General features: G+C 33.9%; 11 protein-coding genes and 1 non-coding gene across 12 annotated transcripts, besides 1 other annotated feature; 7 read left to right on the top strand and 5 right to left on the bottom strand. All coding sequences in view use genetic code 12, as the record gives it.

The window, feature by feature from the left end:
* Positions 1–327: 327 nt before the first annotated feature.
* CD36_34510 (conserved hypothetical protein) lies at positions 328–1,611 on the top strand (the record flags this gene model as incomplete). The annotated part of the gene is made up of 1 exon (XM_002422340.1): positions 328–1,611. The coding sequence occupies one exon, from the start codon at positions 328–330 to the stop codon at positions 1,609–1,611; it is 1,284 nt and encodes a 427-aa protein (XP_002422385.1).
* An 831-nt stretch (positions 1,612–2,442) lies between these two features.
* CD36_34500 (conserved hypothetical protein) lies at positions 2,443–3,894 on the top strand (the record flags this gene model as incomplete). The annotated part of the gene is made up of 1 exon (XM_002422339.1): positions 2,443–3,894. The coding sequence occupies one exon, from the start codon at positions 2,443–2,445 to the stop codon at positions 3,892–3,894; it is 1,452 nt and encodes a 483-aa protein (XP_002422384.1).
* A 90-nt stretch (positions 3,895–3,984) lies between these two features.
* Positions 3,985–4,689, bottom strand: CD36_34495 (conserved hypothetical protein; the record flags this gene model as incomplete). Its single annotated transcript, XM_002422338.1, has 1 exon — positions 3,985–4,689. One exon carries the CDS (start codon positions 4,687–4,689, stop codon positions 3,985–3,987), a length of 705 nt encoding a protein of 234 aa, XP_002422383.1.
* Positions 4,690–6,129: 1,440 nt separating this feature from the next.
* Positions 6,130–6,957, bottom strand: CD36_34490 (conserved hypothetical protein; the record flags this gene model as incomplete). The annotated part of the gene is made up of 1 exon (XM_002422337.1): positions 6,130–6,957. The coding sequence occupies one exon, from the start codon at positions 6,955–6,957 to the stop codon at positions 6,130–6,132; it is 828 nt and encodes a 275-aa protein (XP_002422382.1).
* Positions 6,958–8,782: 1,825 nt separating this feature from the next.
* On the top strand, positions 8,783–11,797 carry CD36_34480 (chitin synthase, putative; the record flags this gene model as incomplete). Its single annotated transcript, XM_002422336.1, has 1 exon — positions 8,783–11,797. One exon carries the CDS (start codon positions 8,783–8,785, stop codon positions 11,795–11,797), a length of 3,015 nt encoding a protein of 1,004 aa, XP_002422381.1.
* Positions 11,798–11,969: 172 nt separating this feature from the next.
* Positions 11,970–12,173: a mobile genetic element.
* Positions 12,174–12,739: 566 nt separating this feature from the next.
* On the top strand, positions 12,740–13,891 carry CD36_34470 (trans-sulfuration enzyme, putative; the record flags this gene model as incomplete). The annotated part of the gene is made up of 1 exon (XM_002422335.1): positions 12,740–13,891. One exon carries the CDS (start codon positions 12,740–12,742, stop codon positions 13,889–13,891), a length of 1,152 nt encoding a protein of 383 aa, XP_002422380.1.
* A 1,162-nt stretch (positions 13,892–15,053) lies between these two features.
* CD36_34460 (stomatin family protein, putative) lies at positions 15,054–16,106 on the top strand (the record flags this gene model as incomplete). Its single annotated transcript, XM_002422334.1, has 1 exon — positions 15,054–16,106. The coding sequence occupies one exon, from the start codon at positions 15,054–15,056 to the stop codon at positions 16,104–16,106; it is 1,053 nt and encodes a 350-aa protein (XP_002422379.1).
* Positions 16,107–16,764: 658 nt separating this feature from the next.
* CD36_34450 (suppressor of clathrin deficiency) lies at positions 16,765–18,330 on the top strand (the record flags this gene model as incomplete). The annotated part of the gene is made up of 1 exon (XM_002422333.1): positions 16,765–18,330. One exon carries the CDS (start codon positions 16,765–16,767, stop codon positions 18,328–18,330), a length of 1,566 nt encoding a protein of 521 aa, XP_002422378.1.
* A 115-nt stretch (positions 18,331–18,445) lies between these two features.
* tRNA-Met (CAT) lies at positions 18,446–18,519 on the bottom strand. The gene has a single exon. It is a non-coding gene; the product is annotated as a tRNA-Met (tRNA).
* Positions 18,520–19,245: 726 nt separating this feature from the next.
* On the top strand, positions 19,246–21,315 carry CD36_34440 (serine/threonine-protein kinase, putative; the record flags this gene model as incomplete). Its single annotated transcript, XM_002422332.1, has 1 exon — positions 19,246–21,315. The coding sequence occupies one exon, from the start codon at positions 19,246–19,248 to the stop codon at positions 21,313–21,315; it is 2,070 nt and encodes a 689-aa protein (XP_002422377.1).
* A 55-nt stretch (positions 21,316–21,370) lies between these two features.
* CD36_34430 (actin-related protein, putative) lies at positions 21,371–22,613 on the bottom strand (the record flags this gene model as incomplete). Its single annotated transcript, XM_002422331.1, has 2 exons — positions 21,371–22,530; positions 22,598–22,613. The coding sequence occupies 2 exons, from the start codon at positions 22,611–22,613 to the stop codon at positions 21,371–21,373; spliced, it is 1,176 nt and encodes a 391-aa protein (XP_002422376.1).
* A 259-nt stretch (positions 22,614–22,872) lies between these two features.
* Positions 22,873–23,877, bottom strand: CD36_34420 (subunit of tRNA (1-methyladenosine) methyltransferase, putative; the record flags this gene model as incomplete). The annotated part of the gene is made up of 1 exon (XM_002422330.1): positions 22,873–23,877. One exon carries the CDS (start codon positions 23,875–23,877, stop codon positions 22,873–22,875), a length of 1,005 nt encoding a protein of 334 aa, XP_002422375.1.
* Positions 23,878–24,926: the final 1,049 nt, after the last annotated feature.

Here is a 24,926-nt window from a genome sequence, read left to right as displayed (position 1 = left end):
GTATACCAGCAATTGTGAGGTACTCTTTTAATTAGGTGAGTGAGAATGTTGAGTAGTGGTGTTTTTTTTTTCTTTGTTTCATTTTATTTTTTGGAATGAAAATGTTATCGGACATTCTCTTCTCAAACACATCTACACCTGCATTTTTGGCAGTAAGAAGATACGCTGTCAAGTTTCACAGTTAGATGTACACGTCAATCATAAATATTGCTATTAGTTTTTTGTTATCATTTATAAAGCCAACCTTATCGATGTGATAATGGATTGAAAAAAAAAAAAGAGGGTTGTGTTGCAACTTTCAAAATCCAAATAACTACCTCCATATCAATGAAACTATTCAATTCAATCATACTTTTAGCTGGTGTTCAAATCCCATTAGTCTTATCCAAATTGATTCAGAACATTGAAACATTTGAACTCAATGAAAACTCGCCAATAAAATGCTTCAACCTTGAGTTAATTCATGGGAAAACTCATTTGAAACTTGAAGCAAATGGAGTACCACACCAACAATTGCCGTTGAATGTCCACCGAAATACAAAACTTTTGCGTATGGATAAAGATAAAGGTGATAAAGATTTCCGAGCTGAACTGCAATCTTTCAACATTTATGAAACTTTGGTTGATGGATATGAAACGCAAGAGCTTAACCTTTATGAACCGGGACAATATTGTGTTCTGTTTAATGAAAACAAAGAATATACTGCAACATTTAATTCCAAAGCCACGTTGGTTGAAAACTTTGATACAATTGATATTTCAAGTGAAGCTTATAAGCATGCCATTTCTGCTATTATTGGAGGATTGATTATTGCTGGAATTGTTGCCAAGTATCAAATTACTGGATTATCCAATATTTCTCCTATTTCTGCTAGAATCTTTTCACTTTTGGTGGTGTATTTTGTGTTTAATTCTGCAATGATGATTTTGGAATGGTACTGTTATTATAGTCCTTCGTCGTTTAGTTATTTGTTTGTTGAAAATTATTTCAAAAACATTGTGGGTAGTATTATAACTTGTTGGGATACTTATGTCACCATTATGATTTATTTTGGAAGTGGATTCAAAAACCTTGGGTATAAGGCTCCATCTAATACTTCTTGGGTGAAAAGAATAATCTTGGGATCACTTTTATTTGTTTCTATTGCCTCGTCTTCGAAAATCACAAAAACAGTTTTGAAGAGATCAATTGTTCTTGATAATAAGCTTCAAGATGTGTTTATTTATTTTGATCCAAAGGACTCTTTTTTGAGAAATAGCTTTATCTCCACTATTTTCAAGTGGATTACGGCGATTTTAGGAGGCGGTCTTTTGGTGTGCGTGACAGTTCTTCCATTTGTTTATGGATACGTCATCTATAATAGATTCACTAGAACTGGGGAATATGTGAATCAGCAATTAATGAAAAACACATTGTTATACCATGGGATATATGCATGGGTTATTGGGTCGGCCTTGTACTATTATTTTGATGTAATGAAATTGATTGAGGATTATGTTCCTTTAGTTATTTTATGGTTGATCTGGTACTCTGAGAGACCATACGTTGCATTAAAAGGTCTTGAAGATGATTTGGGGCACTTGAAAGGTATAAAGGAGTTCTATTTGTAGTGGGAGGTTTTAGGTGTGTGTATAGTATGTGTTTTTTTGTAAAGCAAATAAAGATCAAGTATCACGTTTAGACCATATCAATTGAGAAATTTAAACAAGCCGTTCTATTTTACATTAGCAAAGAATTAAAAAGAACATAAGTTTTTGATATCTCTTATAACTCTTCCAGTGTTCTACCGACCAATTGGAGCAACTTTAATATTTGATCTAATTGTGTCACTTTTTTTGGTGAATATGTCGTATTTATCCGATTTTGGAAAAACAAGTTGAAATAATTGACATAAAATATCACAGATAGCTTTATCCTTGATAGTGGTTTTCATATGGTGATCCTTGAATATTTATTCCGGCAATCTTGTTGGGTGGGTGGGGTTATTAGGTATTCGAGAAATTATTAAACTCTTGGTCGACATTCAAGGTAGTTTTTGGTGATATTTCTGCTCCAAAAAAAGAGAAAAAACATCTTTTGCAATACCACAGAGTTGAATTCCTTTTCCGTAAATGAAGTTTCATATACCTAGGTGGTTGCAGATCTTTGGTGGTGATGTTGATGCTTTATGATGATGATACGGCTACATGATTTATTATTATTGGACACGCGATTGTAATAATTATTATTATTAACTTCCAAGTTGAGTTATTATTTTAGTTTTTAGTTTACTAAATTGAAGTTCTCGGCACAAAACTAAACACATTATAATATGATGAACTTGTCGAAGTTCGCTTCCCCCCACCCACCTACAACCCAGTGGTTTTGAAAAAAAGAAGTTCACTATCGTTATACTATTTTTCTTTGTTTGGTCAATCAACTCTTAACTCTTCAATTGCAGGATGAAATATTTACTGTCATTGATCAGTTTGGTATTTGTGCAATTGTCATTAGTATTGGCAGCATCCAACAGACGTTTTATGTTAACTTACAATTCCAATGGTGCTTGTGTGGCTATTAACAATACAACTCCTGAAACTCAATTGACATTAGATTTCAATAATGTTGGTCAAGATACAATTCCATTAGTTGTTTTCCAATATTTAGATTTTTTCAAGTTTAAAAACATTCCTAATTTCGATGATTTTGTCAATTATATCTATTTGGAGAATAAAAAATTTATTAAAACCAATCAGAAATCAAATCTGGTCGCTTTTGATTTAAAACTTGTCAATAATAGAGTTAAAACCCCAGAAACTTTTCTTAATAAAACAATTACACAAGATCAAGTGGTTAAATATAATGTCCCCAATCCAGGAGTTTATTGTATTTATCTTCCAATGTATTCATTCGACGATAAACGGACTCATTTCACAAGCTATTATACTTTTGTCACTGTGGAAAATGAGGGGATCAGTGAAAATATTTTAACTGAATTGTCAACCCAAGTCAATTTAATCATTATGTTTGGATCTGTAATTCTTGTTTTGATTTATTTATATCCTAGTCTACGCACTGGTAAGCATGGATCGAAATTATCACCAGTTTTAACTCAATTATTCCAATTTTTACTTGTTAATCTCGTGTATCGTATTGGATTCTTGATCCTATGGGCAATTTATTTTGTATCTCCGACAGATGTGGTGTATAATTTCGTTGTCAACTATTATAGTCATTTACAACAAGTTTTTTTGGATAATTGGTTAGGTTACATCACATTGTCAGTCTATTTTGGATCAGCATACCTGAATTTACCAATGGATCCACCACAGTTTTTGGTGAAATTATTGATTGGAGTAAATATTTTGGCCACTTTTATTCCATTTCAGATCTTGTCCAATACGTTAGCTGTAAATGACATTACAGTGAATTCGGAAAGTTATCAAATCATTGATAAATCAATTTTAGTCAATAAGGCGTATAAATCAACCATCAGTAACTTCCACTTGGATTGGGAAAAAATTGTCGTCATGGTGACAACATCTACCCAATTAATTACTAGTGTATTGGCGCATTTGATTAGTACTGGATATGGCTTCAGACTTTATTGGAAATTGAAGAAGAGTGACAACAAAAGATTAGCCAGACCATTATTGCAGTCAATATTGTTGCATTTAATTTCCTGGCGAATTTTTGGAAAGAGTACCATTATTGGATTATATGGTAATTTAAACTTGACAGGTGTATTTGATGTTGGAGAAATGTTGAGTGTGATAGGTAACTTGATTGAATTACAAAATTTGAAACTTATGGGTTTTCAAATAGTTGAAGTTTTGTTGGTTTGGTTTATTTGGAGCTCCAAGAAACCACTCGATTGTAAAGAGATTGAAGGTAAAAACAATAAGAACTATTGATATAGCTTGCTTTGTTTCTTCTCTACTCTGTATTTTCTATATACGGCATTATTTATTAGTGATAGTTATTATAATAGGAGTTGTTGTAAGTTATGCATATTTTATCAATAAGTTATCATTAACATCAAAAGCTCGATTTATAAATAATCCTTCTCCACAATTATGTTTGTTCAATCTAAATTTTTCATAAATATCAACATAAGACAACGGCACTGATACAATTTTATTAACAACAACATATTTATTCAATAATGACAAGATTGCTGTTGAAAATTCAATTTGATGATCTTTAGAATTTATATAATAAAATGATTTACTATATTTTTTAAATCCATCATTTTTCATTTTCATATGAATTTCATCACGAATGAAAAACAGATCTTGTTGATGATGAGTATTTTTTTGAACTTTAATAAATATTGGTCTCGAAGTTTTACAAATGATTTTCCCTCTATTTTCTTGAATCATATCTAAATCTCGATCAGAACTATAAAACACACAAAAATCTTTAATTGTGATTTGATAATATTGATAAATTGCCTTTTGTAATTCAATTTCATTGATATATAAGAAAAACCCCGGCTCCAAAATAGATCGTAATTCGATTAATCCATTTTTATTCAAAATAGCATAGTTTGGTAAATAACGATCATGTTCAGTACCACTTAATCTTTCATTGTTGGTTTTATCAATCCATTGATCAATATCTTTAGCAGTTTGTACTTTGAAATATTGATATCTATTATTGTGAGTTTTTAGTTTTTGAAACTTGTTGAAGTAAAATATCCTCAACATAATTGTAGGTTAACGATACGGACAAGAAATTGAGATTACTAATTTTAAGGTGTGATACTGATATCATTATATATATATACATAGAAAGATAGATACTACTTGAAGAAATCAGTCTACATTCCAACATGAATCCAAGTCTTGACAATGGAACGAAAATAATAATACAAAACAAAATATACTTGGGATTGTGTACAAGCTGATGAAACCTCATTCATCATGTTGCAGAATGATGAGTTGCATTTATTATTTAAAAAAAGGAGAGGAGGAAAAAGAGATAGGGATGATTTGAAAATTCAAAGCATTGCTTAGTAACCACCATTACTATATTTCTCAGAATTTTTCAAGAATCTTATTTTTTTTTCAACAAAGTATTATTATTGGAAATAGAAATGAGTAGATAAAAAGAAACAAGATATATATACCTGTGAATGATGAAAAATCCTGCTGCAAGTTGCAGGAATAGTGAGGATCTTATTCGTTTCTTCTGCCGATCTTTCTGTTAGAGTTTGCCAACGATGATAATGATGAGATGCCCCTTTATTTCCAATCCTTTGAAAGGTATACACAAAAGTTATCTTCGGCTAAATAAATATTGGCATTAGCACTACTACTATTCTTAACTCAAAAACCTCGACAGTAAGATTTAATGTAACAAAAAAGCCTAATATGAAAAGAGCCATTGTTCTATTTTTCCTGTTCATTTTTTTTCTGTAACAGAAAACAATGGCAAGGATAATACACCACCACCGGTATATCAAAATAAGGGATTAAAGAAAGTGTTTTAAAATTTTAGACGATAAAGTTAAAGTATAACAAGTAGTGTATAGAATGATTATTATTGGGAGTGGGCTATATATAATGGCGCAAAACTTTTGATGTTGTTGCATTGTAAAATCAATTACGAGTTAGCAACAACACAAAGTTGCAAATCAGGGCAGAATAATGCAGCATGCATGCATTTTAAAGATTCATAATCTTTCAAAAGTTAGGCTTACCAATGGCGATTTTTCTAGTTACTTACCAGTTGTATCTATATTGATATATTCCCAAATTTCTAATCATACTTTCCAATGTATTCTCAAAAGATCGTATATGTGCTCCCATTAGAGATTCTGACATCTGAAAATACAACTTGATTAGAAAGTGATGTATATATTGCAAAAAAGAAAACATATAATAACAATCTATAACTACCAGTGATTTTCTATTTTCAGATCAAACAAAAAAAGTTAGCTAACACTTACTTCTTATTACCGTTAAAATTAGCAAATACCGAATTGTTTCCAATAAAAATTACAAACTATATTTCCCAAACAAATCGTTACATTACATTGATAATCAGTAATTTAATCCAAAAACAAAGTTTTATACACTAATTGATATTCTTTTTTAAAAAAAAAAAATAAATAGCAAACAAATACAGAAGTAGAATAGAATTCTTCATAATGAACCTCGAGTATACTGATAACCAATTCTTCTTCGTTTATATTCTGATTTACTTGTCTCTAATGAATCGAGCAAACCTAAAGTACTAGTTAAAACAGACAAGGTCATTTCGTCAATAACTTCATTTGTTTTCCGTTCTGTATCATTTGGAAAATTCTCTTTACAAAAATTATAAGCCTCTTGAGTGATATCAATAAATTCATCATTAGGATTCTGTAAATATCGAAGATAATAATATCTCATAAACTCTCTCATTAGTTTAACATTCTTTGCACAATTAAGGGCATTGTGTACTACGGGATAAAAAAATATTCCAAAAGCATATGTTATTGCCAAGGCATGATTCAATGATGTTCTAGTCAAATTGGGGAATGTTCTAGTAAATGAAGCAAAATCATCCACCACAACACGTAATTTAGGGTCGATTATGAGTTGTATTGCTTCAACCAAATTTGTAATATCAAACCTGGTGTCACTTGTGTCAATGACATAACCAATGATTTCAACAACGTCTTTTTTCTCTATTGTCTTGGATTTCAAATGCAAATACTCAAATTCAAGACCATAAATGATTAATTCAAAGTTATTCTCTGTGATTGGTAGCTGTTGTATCTTTTCGCTGATGGCATTATATACAGAAATTTGATTTTTCAAAATGGATGTTGGTGATTGTACAATATACTCATAAGGAATGTATTTAGACCCTGTTTTCAAAGTGGATACAAGTGGTTCTTGGGTGTTTTCTTCGAAAAGATCTTTGTTTAAATCAACAAATATTCGATGGAGTAAGAATGTTTCAACTCTGTTGAATGACATGGTCATAAAAAACTCATTCTTAACTCGATCGGGTGATAATAATACTAAAACAAAATTGTGTAAAAAACCAAGCCGGTACGGAAATTTATAGACCTTTTTATACTTTTATCGGGTTTTCTTTGGCATAAATAAAACGATAACGAGTTTTAAATTTCTGAAAAAAAAAAAAAAAAAAAGATGGTCCAATATCAATTTACTTATTTTCTTGATCAGGCACCAACTTGCACCCAGAACAAAATGCTTAATTCGGTGATTAAGACATTTTTTATTAACACCGTTGATTCATTGTTAGAATTGCTTAGAGTAGTATAAAAAGAAACGAGAAACCTTGTTATGCTTGTAGAAATAAATATCAGCTAAATATTGGAGGCAATTTTGATAATTCTTTTCTTTTTTAGAATTACCTTGTCTTTCGGTGTAGTTATTCAACCTTTACTTTTTTTTTTGGTCGTTTTGAATAATATTTATATAGTCATGAAATCTCAAAGCACTACAAATTATGGATTTAATGATGTCATTATTATTATTGTTGTTGTTTTACTGAATCATGAATCCTTTGGTATATTTTTGGAACTATTGTGAGATGATATTCACAGTTGATGCAAATAACTGCAAGGTTAAGCTCGGTGTTAATGATAAATAAAAACCAAGAAAAGAAAAAACAAGAGCTAATTGTTATGTTTCTTTTCAAATCAATGGTACTTGGCGTATCTCAAATACTCAATCCTTTAAACATGATCAGTGTATTGAAATGTTTGATACTATCTTGAGGTCTTTGGTTTATTTGCTTTCTTTCTTCTCCCTCTTCGTTGGTAGAAAAAAACTTAACAGCTCTAAATATAGTTTCACAAAACCAAAAGAGATGGTGCTTGTAAATGGTCATGTCTTGAGCACAACATGATTGTTAAATGAAATGCTATACATAATATATGTCTACACCAATAAAGAAACACAAAAATACTGGTGGGTATAAGGGGAACAATAACGAGAGAGAGAAAGGCTGAGTGAAACTAAACTATATATGGGCGTGTGTAGACCAAAAAAAAAAAAAGAAAGATTACGGATTCATTTTTTAAATGATCTCTCGACTAGACAACTAGAGTAGAAGCTGTGCCCACTTTACTAAATCCAATATTGCTAATTTTAGAAACCGGTTGGTAATGTAACTGGTTAATTATCGTGGTTGGTAATTGGTTTCCTCTTGGTTTCTTTATACTACAATAATGACCTTGATCTCTATATCATAAGCTTAATTTCAACCCCCCTCCCCCTCCAGCCTATATATTAAACAAAGGTTATATGGAATGTAAAAGAAAAGAAAAACAATGTTGAACAAAAAAAACAATAATCGACAAATCAAGAAAAAAAAAAAACGCCACCTGGACACGAATAATTAATTCTGATTTCTCGTCGTGTATTCAAGGCTAAATCGTAAACATTTTACATCAAACCTAAAAAGTAGGAAAGAAATCGGCTTGGATTATTCGTTGTTGTTGTTGTTGATGATTGATCACATTAAATTTTTCCCCCCAAGCTGACAAGGTTGAAACGTTCTTCAGATTAATTTAGCTATTTTTACTTCTATTCATTCATTCATTCATTCATTCATTCATTCATTGCCCCCTTTTCTTAAAAGAAAAATATATTTAGATTTTACTTATTTATTATATTAATTGATTTGATTTTCATTCACCTCATATACATTTATTTTTTTTTTAGTATACATATTTGCCGTGTTTCAGAAATAGGAATAGGCAAAAGTTTTCACTTTTTATTTCCAACCAACTTTCATTTTCAGGGGCCAGAAGGCTTTATTAATAATTAAACAAAAATGAGTTATAATAACCCCAACAACAATCATCTACACCCTCATGGCTATAACAACAGTCATCGAGAAGACTCAGATGGTGATGAACTGTCGATTGAGTTTCTCAACCAAATAAGAAGCAACACTCCATTAACCCAGGGGACTTATAACTATCATAATAGTTCTACAAATTCACTTAATTTTCAACAACCGGAACCAATATATCGTAATCAAACTCGTACATCTTTGAGTGATTCATATTATGATAATCCGATTTTTGACACTTCACAAACACAAATTCAACCTCCGCAGGATAATCCATTCACTGAAAGTTATGAAATGAGAGATACTTCATATCAGGGTAATGACCATTATCGTACTGGACAGCCTGCTCATCTTATGAATCCCGCATATAACCAAGCTTTCATTCCTCATGTTTATGATGAGGACGATCATGACGAACAAGAATATGATCAACGTATTCAGTATAATCAATTTCAAGGGGATCATTTTGATTTGGCAACTGTCAGCTATGCTGATGATGAGAGTCAATTGGAATATGTCCCCGTCGAACGTGTCATACCTGAAGAAGAAGAGGAAGAGGAAGGTGAAACTAGTTTTGAAAAAGAGCCTGGTAGTGAAACGGTTTCAGGTCCATTTGGGGAAGAACGATCATTTGAAGAGCCCCCGCCACAACAAGAAGTACGTTCCAAGAAACTCACTAGAGCCACGGGGTTGAATGGGCATTTGGTTTTGGATTGTCCTGTTGCTGATGAATTGTTATCGAAATTCCCTGATTATAACCCAGCTGAAAAATCCGGTGGATTATCAAGAGAATTTGCATTTATGAGATATACTGCAGTCACTTGTGGACCATCAAATTTCTATCGAGATGCTTATATTTTGAGACCAGTGCATTATCCAATACCCAGACAAACTGAATTGATGATTGTTATCACCATGTATAACGAAGACGATATATTATTAGGACGTACTTTGAAAGGTGTATTCAAGAACATCAAATACTTGGAATCCAAATCTCGTTCTTCAACTTGGGGGAAGGATTCATGGAAGAAAATTGTTGTGTGTATTGTCAGTGACGGTCGTACAAAGATCAATGAAAGAGCACAAGCCTTATTAGCAGGGTTAGGTGTGTATCAAGAAGGGTTAGCTAAAAGTAGAGTTGATGATAAAAAAGTGCAAGCCCATATGTTTGAATACACCACTAGAGTTGGTATTTCAAAAGTCACTGATGATGTAGTTAAATTGACTACGGAAAAAGTTGTCCCCGTGCAAATGTTATTTTGTTTGAAAGAAACAAATGCCAAAAAAATCAATTCTCATCGTTGGTGTTTCCAAGCAATTGGTCAAGTTTTGGATCCAAAAATTGTGGTGTTATTAGATTGTGGGACCCAACCATCAGGAAGATCATTATATGAATTATGGAAAGAGTTTGATCGTGATCATCGTGTTGCCGGTGCTTGTGGAGAAATTACTACATCATTGAAAAAACGTCAAATGATTACCAACCCCTTGGTATATGGACAAAATTTTGAATATAAAATATCTAATATTTTAGATAAACCTACAGAATCATCATTTGGATTTATTTCAGTGTTACCAGGGGCATTTTCAGCTTATAGATTTATTGCATTACAAAATGATATCAATGGAATTGGACCATTGGAAAAATATTTTAAAGGGGAGTTCTTACATAGTAGTGGAGAACTTGATCCTAATGATGATGAATTCCAAATGAAACATTCAATGTTGAAAGAGGAAGCAGGAATATTTACTTCAAATATGTACTTGGCTGAAGATCGTATCTTGTGTTTCGAATTGGTTGCTAAACGGGGGTGCAATTGGTTATTGCGATATTGTAAATCAGCAAGAGCTGAAACAGATGTTCCTGAAGGGTTAGCCGAATTTGTATTACAAAGAAGACGTTGGCTTAATGGTTCTTTCTTTGCTGCTATATATTCCTTAGTTCATTTCTATAAAGTATGGACAAGTTCTCATTCATTTGGTAGGAAAATATTTTTACATATTGAATTCTTCTATCAGTTGATTAATCTTATTGTGTCTTGGTTTTCCATTGGATCGTATTTTTTGGTGTTTAGGATATTGACAACATCTTTGGGTGATAAGGCATTGGGATTTGCGCCAGGTAAGATTTTATCAGTGATATTTCTTTGGTTATATCTTGCATCTATTGTAACTACATTTGTTTTAAGTTTCGGTAACAAGCCTAAAGGTACAGAAAAATTTTATGTCATGATTGTTGTTTTCTTTGCCATATTGATGGCGTATATGATATTTGCTGCTATTTTCATGGCAGTACATTCTATTCAAGAAATTTATCGATCAGGAACAAGAATAACCGTCGCTTTATTTTTCCAAAACTCTGAATTTAGAGACTTGGTCGTTGCAACATCATCAACGTATGCATTATATTTCCTTGCATCATTTTTATATTTTGAACCATGGCACATGTTTACATCTTTTGTTCAATACATTTTGCTTTCACCATCTTATGTCAATGTGCTCAATATTTATGCATTTTGCAACATTGATGATGTTTCATGGGGTACTAAAGGTGAAGTTGGAGGTAAATCATTGGGTGAAGCTAAATTAAGAGAAGATGGTACCTTCGATGTTAGTGTTCCTATTTCCAAAGAACAAATCAATCAATCTTATCTTGATCAATTGGAAAAAATTAGAGACCCAGCACCTCAAGATGGCAAAGTGCTTGTTACCAATACCGAGGATTATTATGCGTTTATTAGATCCATGACAGTTTTAGTATGGATGTTTACTAATTTCGTTGTTATTGCCTTGGTTTTGGAAACAGGTGGGTTTAACCAATTTGTGGCTGCTACTGATTTGGCAGACCAGAAGAGTAATCGTGCTGCAGTTTTTTTAACCGTGATTTTATGGACAGTGGCATTTATGGCATTGTTTAGATTTATTGGTTGTATTTATTATTTGATCACTAGATTAGGTAGAGAAATTAAGGCTAGTGAACATGCCACTAAATAGAATGATTTTTTTTTTTAGATATATTTATATGTATATTGAGAATTGTACTTTGTTATAGTTAAGAAGAACCGGACTTTGGGTAGTGTTTGGGGTTATATTTGCAATGAACTGCCCATTGATATTTGCTCAGGGGAATTCTGGCCATAAAATGTTAATAATCTGTATTCTTTCTTGTAAGGCGGTCCATACTATATCAATCCTATCCAGTGTGAACGAACGTATCCATACCTCCCGTTACCGGAGTATCACCAAGCCATTAACACTCGGGTATAAATACCCTTCTTGAAGCCCTTGGTGTCTACTGCTTATACAGTCTTTATATATACATACTTAACTAGAGCAAATACACGTCATTAGTGTTTGCCCTAACATCACATTTTTCATTATTTTCTGATACCTGGTATTTGTTAGAGTTTTCTCTAATAATAACCAGGACTCTTGTTATCCAGTAAAAAGAGTCCTCAACTTATGTTGTCTGGTTATTGCTATACACGTTTTTGTATAGAAGTAATGCAAATTGTTACACAAAGAATACCATGGTATATGGGCGACTCGGTGTTTGTTTACGGAAATATGTTGTTATTCCCGGTGAAGCCTAAAAACTTTATAATCAGGTTAGCTTGAGGAAAAACAAAAATAAGAGAGAGAGAAGATGGTATACTAATACACATAGAAGAAGATTGATACATATTTGTTATTATTGATTCTGATATTCATGTTAAGTTGTTGCTTATTCATGATGCGGTATAAATCCATTGTGGCGCGTTGAAAAATAACTTTCCCTCCTGTTCAGGACTTTCAACAAGTGAGTAATTTCTCCCGATAGGAGCAATTGTTCATTCTTTTTTTTTTTTTTTTTTTTCACGAATTATAAACCCCTTCTCCTTTTCTTTCTTATTAATAATAACTTCAAACTTTAATCCATTCGATCGACATTTAACAATGACTCGCTTTGCAACTGACTCTATCCATGGTGGTGATCATCTTAAACGTGTAATTGATGTGATCAACCCAATTCATATTTCAACAACATACAGTTATTCCGACGATCCTGATGAATTGGTACCAGGTGGATTAACTGATCCTAACACTTTGATTTATTCTCGTGAAAATCATCCTAATGCAGCTCAATTAGAAGCTATTATTGAAAAAATCACAGGGTATCCGGCCGTCATTTATAATTCTGGTTTAGGTGCCTTTAATGGATTAATTACTTATGTCAATCCTAAAACTATGGCATTTGGACAAATTTATCATGGGGTTCATGGAATTGCTGACATTTGGACAAGAAATTTTGGATTGAAACAAATTGGTATTGATGATAATTTCGATGGAGTATTGCAAAAAGGTGATTTGGTCCATTTGGAAACTCCGGTTAATCCTTATGGTACTAATTTGGATATCCTGAAATATGCTGAAAGAGCCCATGCTCATGGTGCATTATTATCTGTTGATGCCACATTTGCCCCTCCTCCATTAATGAACCCTTTTGATTTTGGTGCTGATATAGTCATGCATTCTGCAACAAAGTTTTTCGGTGGTCATAGTGATTTATTGGCAGGTATTTTGTTGGTCAAATCTCATGATATTAAAGAAAAATTATTGTTGGATAGATTAGTGTTGGGAACAAACATTGGTAACTTGGAAAGTGCTTTATTGGTTAGAAGTTTGAGAACTTTTGAGCTACGTATTAAAAGACAATCAGCCACAGCAGAATTTATTGTCAAATATATTGCTGAAAATAAAGATAAATTCCCTGATTTAGAAAAAATCTATCATGGGTCATTACAAGACGATGAATACATCAAGAAACAAATGCCAAATGGTCAAAGTCCTGTGTTTTCAATTGAGTTGGTTTCTGAAGATAAAGCAAAAAGATTGCCCTCTAAATTGAAATTGTTTCATCATGCTACTAGTTTGGGTGGTGCTGAAAGTTTGATTGAATGGAGAGCTATGAGTGATGATCATATCAGTAAGAAATTGTTGCGAGTCTCGATTGGGTTAGAAGATCCAAGAGATTTGTTGGCCGATTTTGTTCATGGATTAGGTGGTGATGATGAATTGGTCAAACTGATTGAAAATTTGGAGATTTAAAGGAGTAATTGTTATAGAAAGACTTTAGAATAGAATACATGTAGAGAATGTTGTTAATGAAAATATGAAGTAACAAAAGCTGGAGTATCAGATCATGCAAATTAATACCTTGGAGGGTCTTGATAGCGCAACAGTTGTGTGGTTTGATTGTTACAACTGTGTGGTATTAGACAAATCTATATGTACTGGTCATGTCAATTGATAGTCTTCGTAAAACTGTTTTCCTAAGGTATTGTGATTCGCCTTGTTGGACTGTATACAATCTAAGTTCGTAAAGTTTGGTTTTTCTAGTTTTATGCATTACATAATCGGTCACTGATGTTCGTGTTCAAAGAATAAGTGAGTGCTATCTCCGAGTTAGCGTTCGTTTTTGCATTGTCAATTTCCAAATCGAAAATAAATCATTGCTATTACTATTACGCCTCTTAGGTAAGCAAATGGCTATTGCATATTTACTGAGTGGCATTATATGTCTGCATGAATGTTTTGAACTATCAAATGAGATTAATTTTTCACAACAATTACTATCAATTTGGTAAGAAGTTCAATTTTTGCCACGGCACCATCAAAACCAAGGACTAGTTTCCTGAGGAAGCAAATATGTATCAATTAAGAGAGTGGCTACGTTCTATGATTCACTAGCCCCATATCATTCACTTTCTGGTGCAAATTATACCTGATAATTTTATTTATGTATGGAAATATATTGGGCTATATTCTTAAATAATATTCGAATTAGTGTGGGGCTTAATCTGTCGTTGATGTTCACGGTTATCAATCAGTCAATCAATCACTACATTGCCTCAACTGGTGTTCTATTTTGTGTAGAAATTCGAAAGGCTAGAGCAAAAAAATCCTGACCTTATTATATGCATGGCGCTACTAACTTTAAACTCACGACCCACGCACCCATTAAGGATAATAATACTACTACTAATAATATATCTTTATCCAATTGCAAAAACCTTTCTACAATTTTTAAACCCCCAAGAAAAAAAAAAAACTACTATAAATAGTTCTTGAATTACCCCAACTTATTCTAAACTTTTTATTTCTTACAATAATTATCAATCAATTACATATCTATTGTTTTTTTTCTCTTTTCATTCAAAATATAACTTATTAATTTCGATTCACCAGACTACTTTGATAATCAATTACAATGCAAGCTCATTCAAATCAATCCACTGATTCCTTCGATCCTGATACTTATAAAAAGTCCCAAGCAGCAATCATTGACGAACCGACTTATAAACCAGAGATGGTGTTAAAGAACTTTGCAAGAAGTTATGATCAACCTCCATTAACTGGTTATCAAAGCTTTATATCAGGCTTGGGTTCAATGTTTGGTACCTGTGGGTTATTCTGTTGTCTTTGTCGAAACCCATATCAGGAAGTTGAACAAGGTGAGGTTGGTCTTATCCAAACATTTGGTGCATTGACACGTACAGTTGAACCGGGCTTATCGTATGTAAACACTTGGTCTGAAAGATTGACTAGAGTTTCCATCAAAATCAATATTAGGGAAATCCCAGCTCAAAAATGTTTTACCAAAGATAATGTTAGTATCACCATAACTTCAGTTGTCTATTATAATATAATTGATCCAATGAAAGCCATATTTGCTATTGATAACATCCATCAAGCAATTATTGAAAGAACTCAAACGACATTGAGAGATGTGATTGGGGGTAGAATATTACAAGATGTTGTTGAAAAGCGTGAAGAAGTGGCTGAGTCTATCGAATTGATAATTTCTAAAACTGCTGCTGATTGGGGTGTGAATGTCGAGAGTATTTTGATTAAAGATTTGACATTACCAGATAAAGTGCAAGCTTCGTTGTCCATGGCAACTGAAGCAAAGAGAATTGGTGAAGCCAAAATTATTAGTGCCAAAGCTGAACTTGAAAGCTCCAAGATTATCAGAAAGGCTAGTGATATTTTGGCTTCTAAAGCAGCTATGCAAATCCGTTATTTGGACACTATGCAAGCAGTGTCAAAGAATGCTGGAACTAAAGTTATTTTTATGCCTTCAGCAGATCAAGTAGAAAGAATTGCCATGTCCAATATGCAAGACCAGCCTCCTTCTGGTAAGGATAAGCCGTTAGATTTAGAGGAAGATAAGGATTGGGTAGGTGCTCCATCGAGTGTTGGTATTAAAAACAATAGACACATTAGTGAGACTGTTGCATTGCAAGAGGCCATGCAAGTATGATAGGTGGGTTGTTCATGAGTTCTATCTTCAACTGGTTGGATATTTAATAATTTGTGAAATCCCCTTTTCTTATCCCTTCAGTTTGTTTGTTTGTTTGTTTTTTTGTACGTAAATTGTTTATACTTTAATCTAATTTATTATAATTTCCTAATAACTCATTCTCTGCCTATACCAAATGCATTTGTAGCATGTTTTACCGTATTTATACTTGATTTAATCGATATTAGAAGTGGCAATGGAGGTTGGAAGACGGTAGACGTGTCTGTATTCTCAAGTAATGATGGATAACTACACACAAAATATAATATCCAATCTGGAAGGCTTCGACAATAATAAACTAGTCCAAATATATTTAATGAAATCTGTGGTGCCCTTTCAAACTAAGGCTTTCATTGTTCATTGTTCGTAATGATATATTCTCTACACTAAAGAATAGAGTAAAGAAAAAATTGAAACATTTTTGCGTTGGAGGAAAGTTAAAAAAAAAAAAAAAAAAAGACGCACATATTTCTTGAACAGCAAAAATAATCGACAAAATTAACGATAAAGTAAAATTTAAATATTGTTTTATTTTTGTTTTTTTTTTTTTTTTTGACTTTCCCACCTACACCACCTTAGCCTTTGGATAATTCAACACACCCTTGCATCAACAGCAATCATGAATGGATACAACTGGCAAAATGGAAATCTCCACAGCAGTAATAATGACTCGCCCACTCCGTTGAACTTTCGTAGCATACAGCATCTTTATCCTGATCAATTTAAAAATAATTCTGCGGATCAATTGAATCCACGCATTTACACCCCCATGGAAGTACATAGTGATAACAATAGCTATGATAACATAGCCCTGTTGAAAGACTCAGAGGGAAGTATTCCCTTATCGTTAACTGCACAAGAATTAACATTACAAGAATCCAAAACATATATGAGGTGGTATAGTGATATACTAGCCAGAACGAATTCACGAACAATCTCCATTCATGACGTTTATAATTTTTTGAACAATTTCAAGATTCCAGAAAATAGCAAGGAATCAATCAACAAGATATTTTTCAAGATATTGCATTCTATCAACATTGGGGAGTTTTTTGCATTATTAAGATTAATCAGTCATACTTTGCAGGGAGAAATTCCACTGAGGTCCTTAATTAAAATTAAAGCACCAGTTCCTACACCGCCGTCGATCTTATCAAAAAAGAGACAACAAGATGAAGAGGAAGAAGACCAAAAACAAGAGTCTCAGCAACCATTGGATATTGATGGATTCACACAGTTTTTGTTGACAGGTGAAAGACCTTCAAGTAACAAACGATCGAAAAAATTAAAGTCAGTAAAGTTTTCCGACGAAGTAGATGTTCATGATGCTTCATTAATAAGTCCGGCTGCATCACCTCTACTATCTGATCAACAGCAGCAGCAGCAGCAACAGCAACAGCAACAACAACAATTAGATTACCTGTTACCTATGGATAAATTACTAGAACAGATGAACAAGCCTGATGAGGAGGAGAAAGAGGTGCTCAAAGACATGGAGTCGCAAATGAACCATTTTCAAAACTTGAATGCTGTTGATACAATGAGTGTTGGTGGCACACCGTACTTACAACCCAATATGACTGGGCCTGCCCAAATGGCAAGAATGTTTAGTCCTTCGCCAGAACCGTTAAGACCGAACGTTACGGGTCCTGCGGATATGGCTAGAATGTTTGCTCCATCAAATAATTCTCAGAGTACTAATCCTAATAACAATAATAATAGTAGTTATAATGATTTCGTCACTAATGATAGTCCTTATAATAATAGTCTTGAAAATAATCCTGCGGCACCAAAAGTTTCACTATCCGCTTTCACAAGTCAGATGACAGGGCAAACCATGGAAAATACCATTCAAAATAGCGGGTCTTCTCTGTTGGCACCAATCCCGCCACCGTCAAGACATAGATCGGCGTCATCGCCTTTACCAAATAAGCCTGTTCCTCCTCCACCACCACCAAGAAGAAGGGTTCCTGTTCCACCAGTACCACCTAGTCGAGCCCCATCTCTGAATCCAAAAGGTGCGTTTTCAAATTCTCAGACATCAGCACCACCGCTACCGCCGAAGATTGCCGTTAATGACAATATATATTCATCAAATAACGATTCCACAGCAAATATTTTGGATGACTTGAAAGCATTACAAGAGGAAGTAGATAAAATACGAGATTTAACAGGAGGGTTTTAAATGGAAAATAGATACATAGCTCATATTCTTATTTCAAGTATGTAGATAATAGTAAAAAAAAAATAATACACTTTATTAAAATGGATAAAACAAAAAAAACTAAAAAAAAAATAATTGCTTCGGGCGAGGGTCGAACTCGCGACCTTAAGATTATGAGACTTACGCTTTAACCAACTAAGCCACCGAAGCAATTACTTGATGTGGACAGGAGCTATATTTTACCAGTCCTAGTGTTTATTAAGATTTTATGGTATTTTTAACATCAATTTTCTTTCACTATTATAACATTGTGATAAGTGAATCGTAATTTATCTTTCTCAACAAGTTTACTGACCTAATTCCATAGCATCAAGCACGATAGTTCTCTTGTAAATGACATTTTAGATCTATCTAACTTTATAGAACTTTGACATGGATTATTTCAAGTTGATTTGGAGAATATTTTCGTAAAAAAAAAAATTATGTCTCATTCAAAGTACATTTCCAGGACATTCTTATTGCTCCAACTGATATACTGGATAGAACTTTAATGTATGCTGCCAGTATTTAGCTATGCACATCTGAGAACCCTTTAATAAAGTCTACTACTAATTAAAGAGCAAACAATAAACAGTTAACTGACAGTTTGTGGTAGTACCAAACCGTTTAGAAAAATAATTTGAAGCGCGTCGTTACTTTGTTTTTCTTTTTTTCACTTTTCCTGTTTTGGTCTCATTCTACTTTCTCATTTGTAAACAAAAAGAAAAAAAAGGAAAACCTTGTGAGGACACACATACTCACAACATTGAAACTATCATAACTCTTCTTTCTTTCAATAATCACTCCATTCTTCTGATTTGTACATACCCATTTCAGTTATAACTGCAGTCTATTTATTTGTGGACTTTTATATATTCTCGACATTGATTGGATTCGATGATGCCACATGATTCACTATCACATGTGGCGACAAGTTTTTCCCTGCATCGGTCGTCACCATCAAGCAACAGTTCAACCAAACGACGTTTAGCATTAGAGGATGACCCAACAGTTCTACCCCCGGCATTAAGCTCATATAGTATACAGTGTTTAAATGAAAGAACCAAAACATCCACACTTCCATCTCAAATAACAGGAAAGTATGAACTAGATTTCCCGGACTCGAATAATAAAAGAGACAATACTTTACGAAACAAATTAGCTGCACATTTTACAAACGAATCAACTAGATCTCGTGAAATATCTAATTCATTCACAAACTTATCTGAAGACAGATCAAGCATAAATACTGCGCCAACAACAACCCCAGGCAGCAAAACATTTGAAGACTTGCGCAGTAAACGGAAAAGAAGGTTTGGTAAGCTGTTGGGACCACCTAAAAGAGGTATTGATATCGCTCAAGAAAGCACACCAGTTGGAGATAAACTGTCCTCTGAGAATGAAAGCAAGTCTAACCTCACACCGCAACTCAAACCGTTGAATGAAATAAAGCCGAAGGCACCATCATTAGAAAGATTCTCCCCTCTTTTGAAAAGGAACCATAAATCCATCGAGACTGACGATACCATTACAAAACGAATCGAAGCAAGAAGACGAGAACAGATGGAACAAGAGTTTGTGAAAAAAGAAAAGGAAAACGAATTGGCAGAAATGGAAATAAAAAAACTTGAACAAGTAGCAGTACTACAGTCTCCTTTCGAAGAACTTAAGTTTAATGAATTCCAAGAACCCAAACAAAGTCGTGTACCACTACGTGAAATACCTGTCAATAGTGCTGATGTTTTTCGAAAGCCAAAAGCTCCAAAATCTGTTGTATCTCCTTCTCCTAATGTACAAAGCAACCCCATTATACCACCTACGAAACCAGTTTTTAGAAATACCCTGCAAGACTTTCCACAACCTCCTCAACAACTTCAACATAATCAAAAACATCAACAGGCATTACCCTCTGCACCTATACCACCCAAAGTTCATTACGATAGACCCCAACATTCCGGAAATAAACGAGCATTGATAATAAATGGCAAGCTGTACGAAAAATTGGAACTTATAGGAAAAGGAGGATCATCCAAAGTATACCGAGTAAGATCACTCAATAACAATTGTGTTTATGCCCTCAAAAAAGTTGAACTTGGACAATTTGAAGATGTGAGTGGATTTAAAGGAGAAATTGATTTACTTACCAAGTTAAAGTCATGCGAAAGAGTAGTGACTTTAGTTGATTACGCCACCACTGAAAGCTCGCTTTATCTTATAATGGAGAAAGGTGATCTTGACTTGGCTGAAGTTCTTCAATATAGGTTGAAATTGGATGCTCCTTTGGATTTGAACTTTGTCAAATATCACACCATTGAAATTTTTAAATGCATAAAAGATGTTCACGATGCTGGCATTGTACACAGTGATTTGAAACCGGCGAATTTTTTGTTTGTCAGGGGCATGTTAAAAATTATAGACTTTGGTATTGCAAATGCTGTACCTGACCACACCATAAATGTTTACCGAGAGAACCAGATTGGTACACCCAATTACATGGCGCCAGAAGCCATATGCGAATCAAATTATACCTCAGCAAGAATTTGGAAGGTAGGCAAACCTTCTGATATTTGGTCGATCGGGTGTATTTTGTATCAATTCATATATGGGAAAGCACCTTTTGCTGGCTATTCTGGCAACCAGAAATTGATGGCTATAACAAATCCGCATATAAAGATTTCGTTTCCGAGCAGTGGCATTGGCAATACTCCGGTGCCTCTTAGTGCTATCGAATTGATGAAAAATTGTTTACACCGTGACCCAAACGATAGATGGACAATAGAGCAATGTCTAGCCTGTGATTTTCTACTGCCGAAAATAGTTAGTGAGAATTTTATTCGTGAAGTTGTTCACCAATCTATCAACTATGGCTATAACAGTAGAATCTCGGGTGACGGTATGACAAGTGATAGATATGATGCTTTGGTGGACTCTGTAATGAAACAAATACAAAACTTAAACTACAGCTAGTATGTAAAATATTTATATCTATGTTAATGAAAATACAAAACATATATAAAACCCTTTATCTAGGCCCTAACTTTTCCAACACTCTTGGTCCTTGTTCTTCCCATTCTTGTTTTGAAATCCACATATGATCCTTGTCTGCCATGATATTGGCCAACACTGCGCCTCCAATGAAAACCATATGTTTTCGTCTTGGTGGATCCTCAATTCTCACCTTAAATTTATCCAATCTAGAAGCATCACCCTGCAACACTCTAGTTAGCCACAATTGTTTCAATTCCTTTTCCAATCTTGAAGGCAAACCTGGGTACATGGAAGAACCTCCCGATAAAACAATTGCTTTATATAATGACGATCTGATATCCACATCAGCAGATTGAATAGTATTGAAAAGGGTTTCTCCAACACCCGGTTGTTCGACATCAACCAAATGTGGTTGGAATAAACATTCTGGAGCTTCGAATCTCTCGGACCCAACTTTTATAACTCTACCGTCTGGTAATTCGTAGCTTTCCACAAGAGTTGTAGTTTCACGAGCTAATTTGGCATCAAATCCTAAATCGTAGGACACATAACACAATTTTTCTTTGATTTGACGAACAGTCTCAAAATCAGCTGTTCTGTTAAAAGCATAACCACGACGAAACAACAAGTTGATCAAATGTCTAGTAACATCTCTACCAGCAACATCCAATCTTTTTGTCAAGTGATTTAACACAACTGATTCGTAAACTGGTACAATATGAGTAACACCATCACCAGAGTCCACAACAACACCAGAACTCAAACCTTGTGCATACAATGCCAAAACTGCTTGAATGGCTACATAAACACCATCAAATCCATATTTTTCAAACATGACTTGACACATCATTTCTCGGTTCTTTAATGGATTCATAGGTGGTTCTGTCAACAAGATTTTTTGGCCTTGTGGATTGATTTTCATTCTTTCATAAAATGCATAGTCCCATAAATGCTCCATATCTTCCCAGTTTTTAATTATACCGTTTTCCATTGGATAATTGATTTGCAATAAAGATCTCACTTGACTGGCTTCTGATCCACACATTATATCTTTAATTTCAACATCTGAGGGAACTAATATGTTTCGTTCTTCGGCTCGTAAAATTGGTCGTCCAACCATGGATGGAAATGTATGATCAGGAAAATTGGTTCCTGCTCTGCCGATTTTGACAAAACCAGTACCTTGATCAAGCACTACAATTTATATTGTTAGTAACTATACCATCAAAAAAGTAGAGTGCGTTGCTGATTTTAAACATACCAATTGGAGTAGACATGATGTAGATATATTGATTGCTTTACTATGAATGTTCAACACACCAACATAAAACTAGTGTCCGACCGAGCTTTCATTTTTCTACTCTTTTTTTTCCCTGGAGGACGAGAAGTGGGTAGGCGAAGTTGAAGAATCAACAAAGAAAAAAACAAGACTACAGTTGTAATTACAAGAATCGGTGAATACACTACCCGATGATATATATATATATATATTCATGGTTTCGTGTGCATCTTGAATAATCTGCTCTAATAAATCTATTATTTGGGGATCTTACAAGCAAATGTTAAATAGGAGGTGTGACTTTTGATTTCAGACTCTGACTTAGTAGCATTAAGCCATGTATAGTTTTCATCTCCTTCTTTGACTTTTGTGCTTTTCTTTGGAGTTTTGTATCCATTATCGGTCTTTTGCAACTTTTCTGGTGGCTCTTCGGAATTTCCTTTTTTCATTACTTCTAATCCAGTCTTGCGTCCATTTTGAATTTCTCTAATCCTTTGTACGGCGTCAGCAACTGATCGAACCATTTCTTTTCTTGCACTCCAACGTTTTGCCGCCACTTCAACCATTTCAATTTCAGTCCAGCCATTTTCCTCCAATGCACGTACAGTTCTATCCACTTGTTCTATACAGGGGGAGAAACAACATATTCCAGCTGCCTTGCTTGTAGAAATCACGGAGTCAAGATGAGGTATAGCATCCCATGGCGATGGCAAGTCCAAAAATACAACATCCCCATCGATGGTTTCATTGTCGATACTGAACCCACTGTTGCAAACATCACGATGAGTGATGATAGTGTTGTCCAATTTATGTTCTTCTAATTCCTTTTTTGCCTCCAAGTATCTAGGCTCGTGGAATTCATATGTAAATACTTTGCCCAGTAATGTGACAGTTCTTGCAAATGAATGAGTAAAAGATGCAGAACCAGTTCCTGCTTCAATCACGCGGGACCCTGGCTTAACGTTCAAACGCTGTATAATGTATGATGAATCAGGTGAATAAACTATCTGTGTTCTATGAGGTAATGACAATGTCCATAATTCTGGTGTTGGGTGCAATAGGTGGATATATCCGTATCCCTTGGCTCCAGGCATTTGTTCTCCATACTTCAGCCCAATCATTTTATCATGTTCAAAATGACCATATCTAGTATTGAATATTTCACCTTTCTTAACACGCAAAGGCTTGATTGTGGATCTGCTTATATACGCAAGCACTAAATCCCCCTCTTCTATGTAATCCTTGTATTGAAAAAATGACATTTTGGTTTATAAAGTTTAGATGTAAGATCTCATCTTGAGTCAGAATTTTTTTTTTTTTTTTTTTTTTTTTTTTTTTTCAGTAGTTGATGCCCTAGGCTATTCTTGCTCCTTTTTTTTTTTATGTTTACACCTTTCTCCGATGCTTTGACAGTATTATTTTTGACACAATTTGTGTATCTAGATGTCCCAACTTTCTCTTAATATGACATATTTGATTCAGAAAATAAGAATGCAAATTTAATTCCAACAAGTGTTGTCTCGTGAATTGATTGACCAAATTATGTGTCTCTTTTACAAGTGGATTATCAGCAACAAGCAAATGTAAATGATAATTGCGCATATGCTGATTGCAACTGTAATATTAGCTGTCCAGTAGTAAACTGATGGCCCAAAACAGAACATTTGCAGAAGAACATGTTTAGGAAATAGTACAATTGTGTTTCTTCATTCTAAATATATCAAATCTGTTAGTTTTAACTCTTTAGACTGTGATAGCCTGGTCGTGTGATTATATCAAATTTAACAGCCACCAGTTCAACAAAAAAATTTCATCAACCAAGACAAAAAAAATAAAAAACGCAAAAGAACAGAAAATACAAACACTCCAACAATAGGAAATAACTACATATTCTAATGTCAAGTGTATCGCCCCAATCAGATCAGTCTCAAGCATCAGATCCAATATCACCGAATGTGGAGGACTTGTATTTGGAAAGTTATGCATTTACCACAGCTGCTGCGATAGTGGGTTCAGTGGATAGAAAAATATTTGTTTTATTGAAAGACGGTAGGAATCTTCATGGTATATTAAGAACATTTGACCAATTTGCTAATCTTGTATTGCAAGACACCTTTGAAAGGATATATCTTGGGGAAGAAGGCGAGGCCCCTACTCGTTTTTCTGAAGCGTACCGTGGTGTGTTCATGGTGAGAGGTGAAAACGTTGTTATGTTGGGAGAATTGGATATTGATACAGAAGACGACCATTTGGAGAAGTTAGAACAAGTTCCTTTTGAGGTGGCGGAACGTGAGTTAAGAGAACAACAAGC

This window comes from Candida dubliniensis, chromosome R, assembly GCF_000026945.1.
Source record: "Candida dubliniensis CD36 chromosome R, complete sequence".
NCBI classification, from domain to species: domain Eukaryota; kingdom Fungi; phylum Ascomycota; class Pichiomycetes; order Serinales; family Debaryomycetaceae; genus Candida; species Candida dubliniensis.
This window is presented reverse-complemented; position numbering and strand designations above follow the sequence as displayed.